The sequence below is a fragment of the Lepus europaeus genome, chromosome 23 (assembly GCF_033115175.1).
Source record: "Lepus europaeus isolate LE1 chromosome 23, mLepTim1.pri, whole genome shotgun sequence".
In the NCBI taxonomy this organism is placed as follows: domain Eukaryota; kingdom Metazoa; phylum Chordata; class Mammalia; order Lagomorpha; family Leporidae; genus Lepus; species Lepus europaeus.
The window spans coordinates 24,043,759-24,060,542 of NC_084849.1; the positions used below are offsets into that span (position 1 = coordinate 24,043,759).

Below are 16,784 nucleotides of genomic sequence, written 5' to 3' on the forward strand. Positions count from 1 at the left end.
CTGGATGCTCCACTTCCAATCCAGCTCCCTGCTAATGCGCCTGGGAAAACAGCAGAAGATGGCCCAAGTGCTTGGGCCCCTGCAACCATGTGGGAGATCCGGAAGAAGCTCCTGGCCTTAGTATGGCCCAGCCCTTGCTGTTGTGGCCATCTAGGGAGAGAAAATGGATGGAAGATCTCTGTCTCTGTCTCTCTCTCTCTGCAACTCTGCCTTTCAAATAAATAAAATAAATTTTAAATAAATAAATGTAAAGGCTGTGGGAGAGAAATGGAGGTGACTGAATGACCCTTAGGAGAAAGTTTGGGGTTTTAAGAACGATGGGGATTCCTATTTATTAAGAAATTACTGGGCGGAAAGAATGGGCCATCAAAGGAGGTACCTTTCTCTGAAGGGAGGAGAGAACTTCTGCTTTGCTTATGGCCTGGTCTAAATAAGGTCAGAGTTTGTGGACTCAAAAGGCTTCCATAGCCTTGGCAGCTCATGATAAGAACCTCGGGTGATCACTGACGTCATAAATAAGAGTGTCAATTGTTAAATCAACAGGAGTCACTGTGCACTTACTCCCCATGTATCTCTGTCCTTAATGTGTTGTACTATGAGAATTAACGGTAAAACTAGTCTTCAAACAGTACTTAATATTTTGTGTGTCTGTGTGGGTGCAAACTGTTGAAATCTTTACTTAGTATATACTAAGTTGATCTTTTGTATAAAAAAGATAGTTAAAAATGAATCTTAATGAAGAATGAGATGGGAGAGGGAGTAGGAGATGGGATGGTTTGCAGGTGGGAGGTGGTTATGGGGGGGGAAAAACTGTTACAATCCAAAAGTTGTACTTTCGAAATTTATTTATTTTTTTGACAGGCAGAGTTAGACAGTGAGAGAGAGAGACAGAGAGAGAGGTCTTCCTTTTCCGTTGGTTCACCCCTCAATGGCCGCTGCGGCCGGTGCGCTGCGGCCAGCAAACCACGCTGATCTGAAGCCAGGAGCCAGGTGCTTCTCCTGGTCTCCCATGTGGGTACAGGGTCCAAGGACTTGAGCCATCCTCCACTGCCTTCCCGGGCCATAGCAGAGAGCTGGCCTGGAAGAGGAGCAATCCGGCACCCCGACCGGGACTAGAACCCGGGGTGCCGGCCCCGCAGGTGGAGGATTAGCCTATTAAGCCACGGCACTGGCCTCGAAAATTTTATTTATTAAATAAAAGTTTTCTAAAAAGAAATTACTGGGGCCGGCGTTGCAGTGCCGCATCCCATGTAGGCACCGGTTCAGGTCCCGGCTGCTTCACTTCTGATCCAGCTCTCTGTTATGGCCTGGGAAAGCAGCGGAAGATGACCCAAGTGCTTGGGCCCCTGCACCCACATAGGAGATCTGGAAGAAGTTCCTGGCTCCTAGCTTCATATGGGCACAGCTCCGGCCATTTTAGCCAATTGGGGAGTGAACAAGTGGATGGAAGACTTCTCTCTCTCTGCCTCTCCTTCTCTCTCTGTGTAACTCTAAACTTTCAAATAAGTAAATAAATCTTAAAAAAAAAAAAAAAAGAAGAAGAAGAAGAAGAAGAAAAAAAGAAATCACTGTGTGGGACAGACGCTGAGACGCAGTGGGCTAAGTCTCCGCCTATGGCGCTGGCATCCCATATGGGCACTGATTTTAGTCCCAGCTGCTCCTCTTCTGATCCAGTTCTCCGCTATAGCCTGAGAAAGCAGTAGAAGATGGTCCAAGTGCATGGGCCCCTGCACCCACATGGGAGACCTGGAGGAAGCTCCTGGCTCCTGGCTTTGGATCCACCCAGCCCCAGCTGTTATGGCTGTTTGGGGAGTGAACCAGTGGATGGAAGACTTTTCTCTGTCTCTACCTCTCTGTCTGTAACTCTGCCTCTCAAATAAATAAAATCTTAAAAAAACAATTACTGTGTGGCTGAATAGCTCGTCATTGGTTAACATCATTCGATGGTGTCATTAACCTACAAGGGGTGCAATTATCTCCACTTTACAGATGAGGAAATTGAAGAGAAGCTAGCAGATTTGCCCACCACCAGGCTGGAAGCATCCTGTTTTTAGAGTCTGTGTTCTTTCCATTGGTAGCCTGCCTCTTACTTAACTCTGCCACTCTTTTCTTCTTCTTCTTCTTCTTCTTCTTCTTCTTCTTCTTCTTCTTCTTTTTTTTTTTTTTTTTTTTTTTTTGACAGGCAGAGTGGATAGTGAGAGAGACAGAGAGAAAGGTCTTCCTTTTTGCCGTTGGATCACCCTCCAATGGCCGCTGCGGCCGGCGCATCATACTGATCCGAAGCCAGGAGCCAGGTGCTTCTCCTGGTCTCCCATGCAGGTGCAGGGCCCAAGCACTTGGGCCATCCTCCACTGCCTTCCCGGGCCATAGCAGAGAGCTGGCCTGGAAGAGGGGCAACCAGGATAGAATCCGGCGCCCCAACCGGGACTAGAACCCGGTGTGCCGGCACCACAAGGTGGAGGATTAGCCTGTTAAGCCACGGCGCCGGCCTCTGACACTCTTTTTTTTTTTTTTTTTGACAGGCAGAGTGGACAGTGAGAGAGAGACAGACAGAAAGGTCTTCCTTTTGCCGTTGGTTCACCCTCCAATGGCCGCCGCGGTAGGCATGCTGCGGCCGGCGCTGATCCGATGGCAGGAGCCAGGTGCTTCTCCTGGTCTCCCATGGGGTGCAGGGCCCAAGGACTTGGACCATTCTCCACTGCACTCCCTGGCCACAGCAGAGAGCTGGCCTGGAAGAGGGGCAACCGGGACAGGATCGGTGCCCCGACCGGGACTAGAACCCGGTGTGCCGGCGCCGCAAGGCGGAGGATTAGCCTAGTGAGCCGCGGCGCCGGCCTGACACTCTTTTCAACTCCTGGTTTTATGATTCCCTGACACAGCGCCAATTTCTTTCTTTTTTTTTTTTTTTAAAGATTTATTTATTTATTTGAAAGACACAGTTACAGAGAGACAGAGGCAGAAAGAGAGAGAGAGAGAGGTCTTCCATCTGCTGGTTCACTCCCCAGATGGCCGCAATAGCCAGAGCTGTGCCCATCCAAAGCCAGGAGCCTCTTCCAGTTCTCCTATGCGGGTGCAGGGGCCCAGTCACTTGGGCCATCTTCTACTGCTTTTCCAAGCCATAGCAAAGATTTGGATCAGAAGTGGAGCAGCTGGGTCTCAAACTGGTGCTGCACTGCAGGCTATGGCTTTACCTGCTACGCCACAGCACTGGCCCTATAGCTCCAATTTATAATTAAAGACTGATCACAACTGTTTCTACAAAAAACCATGATTAGGGCAAGAGTTTGGAGAAAAAAAGAAATCTGTCCCATTTTATTCATTCACCAATAAATTTATCTTTACACTGTTGGCAATTTAAATTCTCTTAACTACTGCTTAAATGACCCTTTCTTCACAGCACTTCCCTGATCAAAAATACTCATTAACTCTATGTTCTCTCAGTCAAATCTGGATTTGATAATCTGGCCCAACTCTCACACAACCATTCTTATTTCCCAACACTTCTCGCCTCCCATCCAGGGTGCTGTGAGAGGTATATAGTAGGCTCCGGGTCTCATATGAATTCAACAGCCCACAAGCCTGTCCTTAGAAATTGCTTGCCTTAGGGTTGCACACATCCTTTGCCTCAACAGGCATTCTTCCTACTTACCCACATTTACCCTTTCAAGGATCAGCTCAAAATGTCAACAGAAAAAAACAGAACTCAGTATTCACCCAGGGTCTCCAAGCCAGGAGGCACTTCTATAACCACTGGGGTTGCAATGGACACAGTCTCTACTACTTCATTTTGAGATACACTGATATATATATATAAAATACTGTAAGGGGCCAGCGCTGTTGTATAGCAGGTAAAGCCACTGCCTGCAGTGCTGGCATCCCATATGGGTGCCGGTTCGAGACCCGGTTGTTCTACTTCCTATCCAGCTCTCTGTTATAGCCTGGGAAAGCAGTAGAAGATGGCCCAAGTGCTTGGGCCCCTGCAACTGCGTGGGAGACCCAGAAGCAGCTCCTGGCTCCTGGCTATGGATCAGCCCAGCTCTGGCTCTGCAGCCATTTGGGGAGTGAACCAGCAGATGGATGACTCTCTGCCTCTGCCTCCCTGAAACTGCCTTTCAAATAAATATTAAAAAAAAAAAAACCACCAGATACAGTAACACTTACTACGGGTATTGCCGGCACACAGTATTTTCTCCATGCTATGTGTTCCTCTAAGCCTCTTACACGTTTCAAGTCTTTTAATACTCATAAACAGTTCAGTAAAATTAGGGAGAGCAAGCGCATGTAAGCACCTTGCCCAAGTTCATCCACAGGAAAGTGGCAGAGCCACGATTCAGAAGGAGCCATCTTCTGAATTATGGCATACAGTCCTTGCTCATAACTACCATGCGACATTGCTATAGGCTGAGTAAGCAAAGTACAGGTAGCAGGTGCTCACGAAATGGTGAGTGTTGAGGTGTAGCAGCTTAAGCCGCTGCCTGTGATGCTGCCACCCATATGGGTGCTGGTGCGTGTCCCAACTGCCCCACTTCTGATCCAGCTCTCTGCTACCGTGCCCGGAAAAGCAGCAGAAGATAGCCCAAGTGCTTGGGCCCCTGTCACATGGGTGACTCAGGTGTCTCAGCCTGGCCCAGTGCTGGCCACTGCGGAGTGAACCAGCGGATGGAAGATCTCTATGTCTCTCCCTCTTACTCTGTTAACTCCATCTTTCAAATAAATCAATCTTTTTTTTTTTTTTTTTTTTTTTTGGGACAGGCAGAGTGAGAAAGAGAGAGACAGAGAGAGAGTAATAGACAGTGAGAAAGAGACAGAGAGAAAGGTCCTCCTTCCGTTGGTTCACTCCCCTAATGGCTGCCACGGCCAGTGCTGCGCTGATCCAAAGCCAGGAGCTGGGTGCTTCCTCCCGGTCTCCCATATGGGTGCAGGGACCCAAGCACTCGGGCCATCCTCCACTGCACTCCTGGGCCACAGCAGAGGGCTGGACTGGAAGAGGAGCAACCGGGACGGAATCCGGCGCCCCAACCAGGACTAGAACCCGGATGCCAGTGCCGCAGGCGGAGGATCAGCCTAGTGAGCCGCAGCGCCGGCCTAAATCAATCTTTTTTAAGAAGGTTGTGAGTGTCATTACTCTAGAAAGGAGAAGGAGCATGATCTGCCAAGGTCACCTAGCTCAGCAGCAGGCTGAGTCTGACAGGACCCAATACGGGCGCGAGGTCTTCTGCTCCAAGGCTGTCAGGGCTACCGGCCCCCCAAACGCAGCACCATGGTTTCTGGGGCAGCGGGTACTGACCAGAAGAGGTGGCCACACAGGCTGATGACGGCATCCTTGGCTGTGTCCAGGCAGATGTTGCACTCGAAGGTGCTGTCCTGCCCTCCGCTTTCCCCAGCGCCGTTGCTGCTCCCACTGGGGCCCCCTGCGCTGGAGTTCTCAGGGGACGCAGAGGCCGACGGCCCCTTGCTCGCCATCCTTGGCTGTCAGCAAGGTTTTGGTGAAGGTTCTGCCAGGGAAATCCTGAAAGGCAGAGAGCCCTTGGTTACCCACTTCTGCAGCCTACACCCCCTGCTTTCCTTGCCAAACCACCCCCACCCAACATGATTTCTCTCAACTCCAGACTCCGGCTGTGCCTGCAGCCCTGGGTAGACTTCCAAGGGTCTGCAAAGGACAACAGTTGTGGGACACTACCCAAAGGGCAACGACTCTGAAACTTCCCATGAACATGGCCCCGAATATACTACACAACCGCACATATACTATACCAACCGCACATCTACTTCAACAAGTTAACGGAAAAATACGAAAAGCTTATTTGAGTGCAGAAAAGTTTCTGAAATACGTGCAGCTTACTAATATATGCATTTTCAGGAGCCTTTTGAAGACCCCTGTACAAAAACCCTGCAGATGGCCTTCCACAGGAACCAGGACCCTGTCTGAGTTAGCGCCTGTGAGAACCCAGGTGATAAATAAATGCTGAATTACACGGGAGTTCAGGCTGTCCTCTAACTGTGGACAGCCTCCAATACTAGCCATGAACTCTGCTCGGGCAGGAGGGTTGTGACCGGCACGTGCCAGACTATGAAGACGTGCCTGTAACGGCGAAAACCAAGGAGGTTACTAGGAAGGACCAGAAGGCTCATCTGGTCCAGTGTTTTCCACACTGCAATCTTTTTCACTATCTTTTCTGCCATGCTGGAATATCACCTACAATATTTCATCTAAATCTATCAACTTTTTTTAAAGCTTCAATACATTTAAGGAAGAGGCATATATCACTGTAATGGATAGAAACGTAAATGGAAAACCAGTACTACCTCTACCATAAGTGGAAAACAAGGATAAACGTAACAAGGAAAAGCTATTTATCCTCACACCACCTGAAGTATGTGGCACGCTCATAATCTGCTTCGGAAAATCCTGATCTGGCCCAATCTCTTTTGGAAACTGCAGCCTGAGCTAACTTGGCTAGCTGATTCAAGCCACTGTACCACCACAGACCAGCTGACCGCCAAAGGCTGCTACAGAGAGACCACTGCTGACCACCACCTCCAAGTTGAAGAACCCAGCCAGGAGCTGACCAAGACCAAGGGATGCTCAAAATTCTGGGTACACATGAAGGATCCTCAGCTGGTCCCCTCAGCATCCCAGAAATTCTAAGAAAGCAATGTTGGCTGCCATCATTAGAGAACTGAGGCGTGAATGCTGGCCTCAGCGGAGCCTCCAGCTTGCCAGGTGGTTTGGGGACCTCCCCTTCCTACCCCTGGCCACCTTTTCCTGATCTGTAAAGTGAGGCATTAGACTCCCTGGTCTCCTGGGTGGCCCTGCCAGCCCTTGGACTGTGCGGCTCCACATCTTCTCGCCTCCGCAGGTCTAGGACTCACCACTGGAGCACCTGAAGGCCACCTTGATGTCAGCTCCCAGAGTACAGGGGGTAAGGACCAAGGAGCTGCAGCCTTTGCAGACCTGGAAGCTGCCTTCCCTTCCCGCGGTAGACGAGAGCTCTGCACTCAGGAACTTGCCTCAGCACGGCAGCAGATCAGCGACTGGAGCAGGGAGAGGAGGCCGGCTCGCCGCCACTTTTTCACGCAGTTACATCATTTTACATGATGTCCCAGAAGGGCAGCAGGTTGCTGGCAGCACCGGTGCCTTGCAGGCCTTGGCTCCAAGACCTCCTCCCCGACCCTATGCTTCCCCTCTCCAACACATCCGCTCTCCACACCTCGGGATGCAGTCTGTTTTGGGGGGGCCACACTGTGGCCTTTCCTTATCATTCCTGCTCAAGGAGCCTAGGAACCAACCCATTTGAGTGTCCTTGTTTAAGAAGATTTTTTAAAATTAAGAACTATGTATCCAGGTTCACTGATCAATCTTAACAACGCCTCTGACATGATGCAATAAGTACACAGCACCACCAACGAAGCGTTTTTATCTCACAATGTAGACCCCGATCACGCATCTAAAGTAAATGACCTATTTACAGAAAGTACACACGTGTGTTAACTGCAGGGGAGGCCACTGTGGCTCAGCAGGTTAAGTTGCTGCTTGTGAAGCCAGCATCCCATATCAGAGTGCTGGTTCGAGTCCCGGCTGCTCTGCTTCTGACCAAGCTCCCTGCCTATGCTCCTATGAAGGCAGCAGATGATGGCCCAAGCGCTTGGGCCCCTGCCACCCACGTGGGAAACACAGAAGGGAGTTTCTGGTTCCTGGCTTCTTCCTGGCCCAGGCCTGGCCATCGTGGCCATTTGCAGAGTAAACCAGGTGAAGCAGCGGATGGAAGCCCACTTTTCCCTGCGATCACCCCTCTGTAATTCTTGCAAACAAATAAATCAATCTCAAACACACACACACACAGGTGTGTGTGCATACTCCATGACGATATAATCAGCCAAATCCAGAATGTGAAAGTTTCTACAGGAAAAATTACATTTCTCAAAAAATAAACAGCATGGGTGAAGCTCAGAGGTAGAGGTTGAGAAATAAGACATCCTAACAATTTTCAGTGTGTGGATCTCACTGGAATCAGATTCAAACAAAATTATGAAAGACAGTCAGCCTGGGTATTAGTCAATTTCATAGGATCGTTAACTTTGTTGAGCATAACGGTATTGTGCAACTGTATTTTTATTAAAAAATTCACATCTGCTAGAGATACACACTTAAGTATTTGTGAAGGAATAATAACATGTTGGGGATCTGCTTTAAAATACTCTAGGAGGGGCCGGCGCTGTGGCTCACTAGGCTAATCCTCCGCCTGCGGCGCTGGCACCCCAGGTTCTAGTCCCGGTTGGGGTGCCGGATTCTGTCCCGGTTGCTCCTCTTCTAGTCCAGCTCTCTGCTGTGGCCCAGGAGGGCAGTGGAGGATGGCCCAAGTGCTTGGGCCCTGCACCCGCATGGGAAACCAGGAGGAAGCACCTGGCTCCTGGCTTTGGATCAGCGCAGCGCTGGCCATAGTTGCCACTTGGGGGGTGAACCAATGGGAAAAGGAAGACCTTTCTCTCTGTCTCTCTCAGTCTAACTCTGCCTGTAAAAAAAAAATAAAATAAAATAAAATAAAAATAAATAAAAAATACTCTAGGAGGAAAAATACAGTGGCGAGAAAAGATGAAACAAGAATAAAAAAGTGAGTGTTAGGGTGGCACTGTGGTGTAGTAGGTTAGGCATCTGCCTGTGGTACCGGTATCCCATGGGCACTGGTTCATGTCCTGGCTGCTCCTCTTCTGACCCAGCTGGGATGTGTCTGGGAAAGCAGAGGAAGACGGCCCAAGTGCTTGGGCTCATGCATGCACATGGGAGACCTGGAAGAAGCTCCTGCTCCTGGCTTCAGACTGGCTCAGCTCCAGCAGTTGAGGCCATTTGGGGAGTGAACCAGCAGATGGAAAACCTTTCTCTCTGTCTGTCTTTAACTTTGCCTCTCAAATAAATAAATAAATCTTAAAAAAAAAAAAAAAAAAGAACTGATTGTTGGGGCTGGATGATGAATGGGGGCCAACTACATCATCTATTCTTATGTTTGGAAAATCCCATAATAAGTGGTATCCTCCTTAAAAAGTTCAAGTTGTATAAGAGAATGTATATGAATTTACTTGGTTAAAAACAAACATTATAAATGCATATGTGTGTGAAAGAAAATGTGTAGAAGGCACACCCTTAACTAACAATAGTTACTTCTGGAATTAGAGCCAGGAAATGCTGAATTTTCATAGTCTTATCCTATTTTAACTTTTTATAGCAAGTACCAATTTTAAATTAATATTTTATGCTATAGTAATGAATCTAAATATTAGAAAATATATTTTATGATGTGGAAGAACACACCAAACTGTTAATGGTGATTATCTCTCTATGGGTAGGGGCTTATGGGGGATGACTCATGCTTTTTAAGTCCTCTGAGTTTATAAACTGACATTTTTCCATATATTATTTTTGAAATCAGAAGATTAATGGTACATTAAAAAAATAAAGGTGTTTTTCACTAATATCTGTTTTCTCCAAGCCTGAAAAGTTCCGAGGTGAAGTCCTGGCTCAATCACTGACAGGCTGGGTGGCTCTGGCCAACCCCTGGTGGCCTGCATCCCTTTTCTCACCTGAAAAGGGAGAGCACCATGCCTTCTTTAGGGCTACTGAGGTGGCCCCAAGAGATAACACAGTGACCTAATGGGACCGCCAAGGCAGCTCTAGCTCCTGGGGAGCTACACATACACACCACTTACCCCGGTCCCTGGACCCAGCAAGGCTCTCCACGGCCCCTATTCCTACACCCAGACATGAAGGAGACAACCAGGGTCAAGGTAGGTGTTAGGGTGAAACTGGTCAGGAGACACGAACAGATCAGCTCAGGAGTTAGTAGGGAGTGGTGGCCTTGTAGCAGGCCAGCTCTGGGACGGACTCCCATGTCCTCACTCGACACAGATGGCGACACTCTCATTCTAATTCCTAGTAGGCTGACCACGTGATCCCTACCCAGGCCCTACAGTCACACCCCAGCCGGTACTCAAATATTTGCTGAGTGAGTAGCTGTAGGCATGTGTGACTGTTTGTGGTCAACTCCAAAGCCAGCGGCTCACAAACTCCTCTTTGCAACATATCCTGGGTCCTGGTGCTACATACCCATCCCCAGGACCTTCTCTCCCCCCTCACCTCCTCCCTGCTCCTATGCACAGGAACCCCTCTCCACACCAGCGGACATGGCAGAGATGAGCAACCTCCCCAGGGACTGTCTGCAAAACAAAAGAATGCAGCCACAGCCTCATGGACCCACCAGGAATGGGACAGTGACCTAGAGGACACAGGGCCCTGGTCAGCTCAGGAACCATACAGAAGGAAGCAGGCTCTGAGCATGCCTGAGCTCAAGTCATGCCTAAATCTCTCCCGGTCCTTGGAGGGCCTATGAGCTTTAACCTAACCATGTTTTTTTGTGGCTGTTTTAAATTTTTATTTATTTATTTTCATTTCATTTGAAAGATAGCAAGATAGACGCAGAGATAGGGAAACAGACAGAGACATAGAGGTAGACTTTCATTCATTGGTTTCCTCTCCAAATCCCTGCAACGGCCAGGGCTGGGCCTGACTGAAGACAGGAGCTGGGAACTCAACTGGGGTCGCCCACGTGGGCGGCAGGGACCTAAATACTTGATGCACCATCTGCTGCCTCCCAGGGTGTGCAGTAGCAGGAAGCTGGATTGTAAGCAGAAGAGCTAGGACTCAGATCATGCATATGGGAGATGGGCGTGACAAGCTGCATTTAAAAAAAAAAAGATTTATTTATTTATTTATTTGAGAGGTGGAGTTACAGGAGAGAGAGACAGACAGACAGACAGACAGAGAGGTCTTCTATCCACTGTTTTCACCTCCAAATGGCCACAACGGCAGGAGCTGGGTTGATCTGAAGCCAGGAGCCAGGAGCTTCTTCCAGGTCTCCCATGCGGGTGCAGGAGCCCAAGCACTTGGGCCATCTTCTACTGCTTTTCCTAGGCACAATAGCAGGGAGCTGGATTGGATGTGGAGCAGCCGGGACTCGAACTGGCACTCACGTGGGATGCCGGCACAGCAGGCAGAGGCTGGGCCTACTATGCCACAGCACTGTCCACCCTCCCCTACCTCCTCCTAAACGGCATCTTAACTGTTGTGCCAAACGCCCTCCCCCATAGCAACCTGTGGCTCCTGTCCCCAGCCTGACCATTCTTCATTCCTGATCTGGATCTACTTCCCAGTTTTCAAAGCAGGTTCACATCAATCACTGCTTTAGACATCAGTCTTTTTTTTTTTTTTTTTTTTTCTTTCTTTATTTGACAGGTAGAGTTATAGACAGTGACAGAGAGAGACAGAGAGAAGGGTCTTCCTTCCATTGGTTCACTCCCCAAATGGCCACTACAGCCGGCGCTGCGCTGATCCAAAGCCAGAAGCCAGGTGTTTCCTCCTGGTCTCCCATGTGGGTGCAGGGGCCCAAGCACCTGAGTCATCTTCCACTGCCCTCCCAGGCCACAGCAGAGAGCTGGACTAGAAGAGGAGCAACCAGGACTAGAACCCAGCACCCATATGGGATGCCGGTGCTGCAGGTGGAGGATTAACCAAGTGAGCCACGGCGCCAGCCTCGAGGGCATCAGTCTTAGAGACGTTTGAGGACTTGCCTAAGGCCAGGTCACCATGCAGTGCCAAACTCGAACTTCCCAACACAACACTGGCATTCTTTCCATTCTTTTTTGTTTCCCTATCCACATGCTACTTTACAAAATACATGGTTCCTCCCCTCCCCCGGGACTCATCACACAATGTTGTAACTTTTGTGCTCTCTGGAGTACAAACCAAACTCCACACTCCTCTAGTCATTCGACCAACAGTTCTCCAGTGCCAAGCACCTTTAAGGAAAGTCTGGTGCTACCAACCGCGGAGGAGTCACATAGGAGAGCGACACCTGGAGTCTAGCACAGGAGCTGAAGGAGGCACATGGATAATTTATATAACATTTCCTAACAAGGGGCTCCATCAAACACCTGTTGTTTTTTCTTTCTTTCTTTTTTTTTTTTTTTTAAGATTTATTTACTTATTTGAAAATCAGTTACACAGAGAGAGGAGAGGCAGAGAGAGTCTTCCATCCACTGGTTCACACCCCAGATGGCCGCAACAGCCGGAGCTGTGCCAATCCAAAACCAGCAGCCAGGAGCTTCCTCCGGGTCTCCCACGTGGGTGCAGGGGCCCAAGGACCTGGGCCATCCTCCACTGCTTTCCCAGGCCATAGTAGAGAGCTGGATTGGAAGAGGAGCAGACGGGACTAGAACCGGCGCCCATATGGGATGCCAGCACTTCAGGCCAGGGCATTAACCTGCTGTGCCATAGCGCCGGCCCCAACTCTGCCTTTCAAATAAAAAAACACACGCACGTGCATGTGCACACATACACACAAAGCAATACCAACACAACACTGGGTCCGAGAGGGACAGCAACCTCAGGGAATGTCCTTCAGAATGCACAACCCCTGGTTACCATCCAGAGGGGCTACAGAGAGGTCAGATAAACCTGGGGGTGGGGGCAAGTCTGTTGAGATCTCAGCCCTGCCAGACTTGGCCTACCTGGGAGATAGCTGACCAAGTAAGAAATGAGTTCACAGCTAGTTTTGAAAAACACTCCTCAGAGGGCAACCCTACATGGTGGTGGGACTCAGGCAGATTTGCAATACTTAGCGATCCTGCCGAGACGCAGAGCCTGGCCGATGATGAGGGTGGCTGGCCGGCCTTCTCACTCCTGTTGCCGCCCCAGAGCTGCCTCCCTTCCTCTTGCCCCAGCTCGCTTCACAGGAACTGAGCGAGTCAGAGAGCGCAGTGCGGGAGCCACCGGGAAGCTGACCTCACGAGCAACTCTCTTCGCAGCATTCTCCTGTTCGGGTCTCAGTTTCTGCAGAACTGTAGGAACTCATAGTCTGCCTCCTCCATCTCTTTAACTCTGAGAATTCCTGAACCAGAGTGCACGGAGGCACCTGGAATGTTCATCTTAGTCATCAGTATTACAGATCTCTGTTGGTTCTCGTGGGCACATGCTCGTTCCTACGGGAGCTTCGTGCCAGGAGCCCTGGAACGCCTGAGCCCATCTGCGCTGCTCAGGAGGCTGCTCCCGAACCACGTGGAGGCAGAGCAGGCATGGGTGAGACCTGCATTCCAAGAATGTCTACATCACACTCACGGGTCGGAACGCGAAGACACCTGAGTAACGCCAGTGGAACTCGGAACACACAGAAGCCAGTTCTGAAAGTGTAGAATAATGGCGTTGAGGTGCCGAGGCCAGCCCACATGGACCTGACCCTCAAATACAGGACCAAGGGAACAAATGGCCTTTCAGCCTCCAAAAGACAGAGGATCTGCGAGGACTGGGCTCTTCACAGGCTGCACCAGTCTTTTCTCTGGTACTCTCGCATCTCCCTATCTACGCGGACAACCCTACTCCTACCTTGGAAGGTTTATTAGAGATGCAGGCACTCAGGACGCAGAGATATCCAGCTCCCTGCTAATGCACCCCTGGCAGGCAGCGGGGAAGCTCAGCTACTCGGATCCCTGCCAGCTACGAGACAGACCTGGACTGAGCTCTCAGCTTCTGGCTTCAGCCTGGCCCAGCCCGCATCCTTTGTAGCATCTGGGGAGTGAGCCAGCAGGTAGGAGCTCTTTGTCTCTCAAATAAATAAAACACATTGTAAAAGGATGCCCACATAAAAAAGCTTCAGTCTAAAGGAGGAAATAGAAAAGTAAACTAATAAAGCTGCCCAGTTACCAGGCACTGGCAGAGATGTGTAAGCACCTGTGTGTGTGAGAGCAGGGTATTCTGGGAGAGGATGTGGACACAGCACACAGGACAGCGCACAGTTCACTGTGCCAAGGGCAGAGGAGCTGGAGCCCAGCGCACATGTAAGATGGCAAGGAAGCAAGGGCAGGCCCCAGCCAAGAAGAAAGGCCTTAGAGTCCCAGTGCCTTCGGCTCTGGCTTGCATGGCTCACGTTCTCTATGGGAGCACATAACCCAGACCCGCCAAACCTTCCAAGGGGTCCCACGACTTTCAGGTCCCTTTCTCTTCCCATTCCCTGGCTAAGTAAACCCGGTCCATCCTCGTGGCAGACGACACTGGGTAATCCTCACTATCTGTTACACTATCTTGGGCCAGTAAGCACAGATTACATGTTCTGCTTACAAAGGAATTGCAATTCTGACAGAATGGTAAGTGAAAAAAGCAGGATGCAAAATTGCACACAAAACTGAAATATTTAAAATTTTTTAAATTTAGCTTTTTGAAGAGATTTATATGCTATAAATAAAAATTGGTTGAAACAAAAATAAACAAAAAAATTGAACATATTATATAATATCAACAGGTTAAAAAGACACAGGAAAAAAGAGGCCAAAAATATTAACTATAATGGTCTCTAGATGGTGGAATTATAGAGGAGTTTCTTGGTTTTTTTCTTCTTTTTACTTATCCATCCTTCTCATTTTCGCACAGTGAGTACTATTTTAATACTCAGGAAAAATGTTAAAGGTTCTAGACATTCAGATCTCTACAGAAGAGAGCAAAAAAAGAAAGCAATTTTATTAAGGAAGCTCCTTAATCAGAATGATTCTTAAAATAAATTCTCTCAGAAATTTCAGCATTTAAATTTTTTAAAATTTATTTTTAAAAAAGATTTATTTATTTATTTGAAAGACAGAGTTACATGGGACTGGCATTGTGGCACAGCAGGTAAAGCCTCCACCTGTGGTGCCAGCATCCCATATGGGCACCAGTTCAAGTCCTGGCTGCTCCACTTCTGATCCAGCTCTCTTCTATGGCCCAGGAAGGCAGAAGATGGCCCAAGTCCTTGAGCCCCTGCACCCATGTGGGGTAGACCCAGAAGAAGCTCCTTGCTCCTGGCTTCAGATTGGCCCAGATCCAGCCGTTGCGGCCAATTAGGGAGTGAACCAGCAGATGGAAGACCTCTCTCTCTCTGCCTTTCAAATAAATAAATAAATCTTTAAAAAAAAAAGAAAAGAAAAGAAAAGAAAAGAAAGGCAGAGTTAAACAGAGAGGGAGGGAAGGAGAGAAAGAGACAGACATATCGATCTTCCATCCACTAGTTCACTCCCCAAATGGCCACAATGGAAGGAGCTGAGTCGATCCGAAGCCAGGAGCCAGGAGCTTCTTCTGGGTCTCCTACACGGGTTCAGGGGTCCAAGCACTTGAGCCATTTTCCTTTGCTTTTCCAGGAGCATCAGCAGGGAACTGGATCAGAAGTGGAGCAGCTGGGACTAGAACCAGTGCCCATATGGGATACTGGAGCTGCAGGCGGTGGCCTTACCTGCTACACTGCAGTGTCAGCCCTAGATTTAATTTTTAAAATAAATAAGCATCTGCAAGGCTCAAATTCAAAAAGAACAAAAGGATACTGACCATAGTCTCTCCCATTCCTGGAACCCAGTTGGCCTATCCCCCACCTTGGAGAACAATGGTACTAGACACTGATTTGGGATAAATCCAAGAAGTAGAAGTACAAGGTCAAAAGTATCTAGGGGCTGGTGCTGTGGCATAGCAGGTAAAGCCACTGCCTGCAGTGCCAAAATCCCATATGGGCACTGGTTTGTGTCCTGGCTGCTCCATTTCTGGTCCAGCTCCCTGCTGAAGCCTGGCAAAAGCAGTAGAGATTGGCCCAAACGTTTGGACCCCTGCAACTCACGTACGAGACTAGTTGAAGCTCTGGGCACTTAGCTTCAGCCTAGCCCAGGCCTAGTCATTGCTGCCATCTGGGGAACAAATCAGTGGATGGAAGATCTGTCTCTCCCTCTCTCTTCGTAACTCTGACTTTCAAAGAAATAAACAAATCTTTTTTTTTTTTTTTAAAAAGAGTATCCATCTTTAGAACTTTGACAATGCCAAACACCCTCCCAAAACAATATACCAATTTGTATTCCCATGAAAAATACTTAGGTATGCTTATTTCCCATATCCTTGACAATGATGTGTGCTTTCAAAAGAGAATGTATCCTGGGGCTGGCGCTGTGGTGCAGTGGATTAAAGCCCCGGCCTGCAGTGCAGGCATCCCATATGGGCACCGGTTTGAGTCCCAGCTGCTCTACTTCCAATCCAGCTCCCTGCTAATATGCCTGGGAAAGCAGCGGAAGATGGCCCAAGTTCTTGGGCCCCACACCCATGGGGGAGACCCGGAAGAGGCTCCTGGCTCCTGGCTTCAGATTGGCTCAGCTCCAGCCGTTGACAGCCATTTGGGGAATGAACCAGCAGATGGGGGCTCTCTCTGATGTTCCCTCTCTCTAACTCTGTTTTTCAAATAAATAAATAAATCTTGAAAGAAAGAAAGAAAGAAAGAAAGAAAGAAAGAAAGAAAGAAAGAAAGAAAGAAAGAAAGAAAGAAAGAAAGAAAGAAATTAGCATGGCAGAGGCTTTGAGTTCAAATCTCAGCTCCACCATTTATTCAGCAACTTTTCCCTCAGCCTTTGTTTTACTCATCTGTGCAAATGGAGCTATTATCTTCTCAAGATAGTTGAAAGAATTAAAGTGATTAAACAGTAAGGAGCTAGCATGGCGCTCAGAAATGCTAATCTCTTTCCCTAGTACGTGCTCCCTCATACTTCACTGAAGGTGTACTGCTTCTTTATCTTCCACACAGAGCTATACAATCAGCAGGCAGTTGGTTAATTTGCTGAATGAGTCATAACTTCTCTTTCTGAATGAACATCGTTCCTTGAAGGCAAAGCAGGTGAATCAGAACTATGCACGCTGATGTGCTGAGAGATCTACAGTGTGACACGCTTAGTGATCCAGACAA

The 16,784-nt window shown here is 48.7% G+C and overlaps 1 protein-coding gene across 1 annotated transcript in view; it reads right to left on the bottom strand.

Moving 5' to 3' along the window:
• Window positions 1–16,784, bottom strand: part of RNF185 (ring finger protein 185) — a 46,285-nt gene that overhangs the window by 14,769 nt on the left and 14,732 nt on the right. The window contains exon 2 of the mRNA XM_062182201.1: window positions 5,288–5,509. Coding sequence (XP_062038185.1) covers window positions 5,288–5,463 — 176 coding nt within the window. The 5' untranslated portion in view covers window positions 5,464–5,509. The remainder of the gene's footprint in view (window positions 1–5,287; window positions 5,510–16,784) is intronic.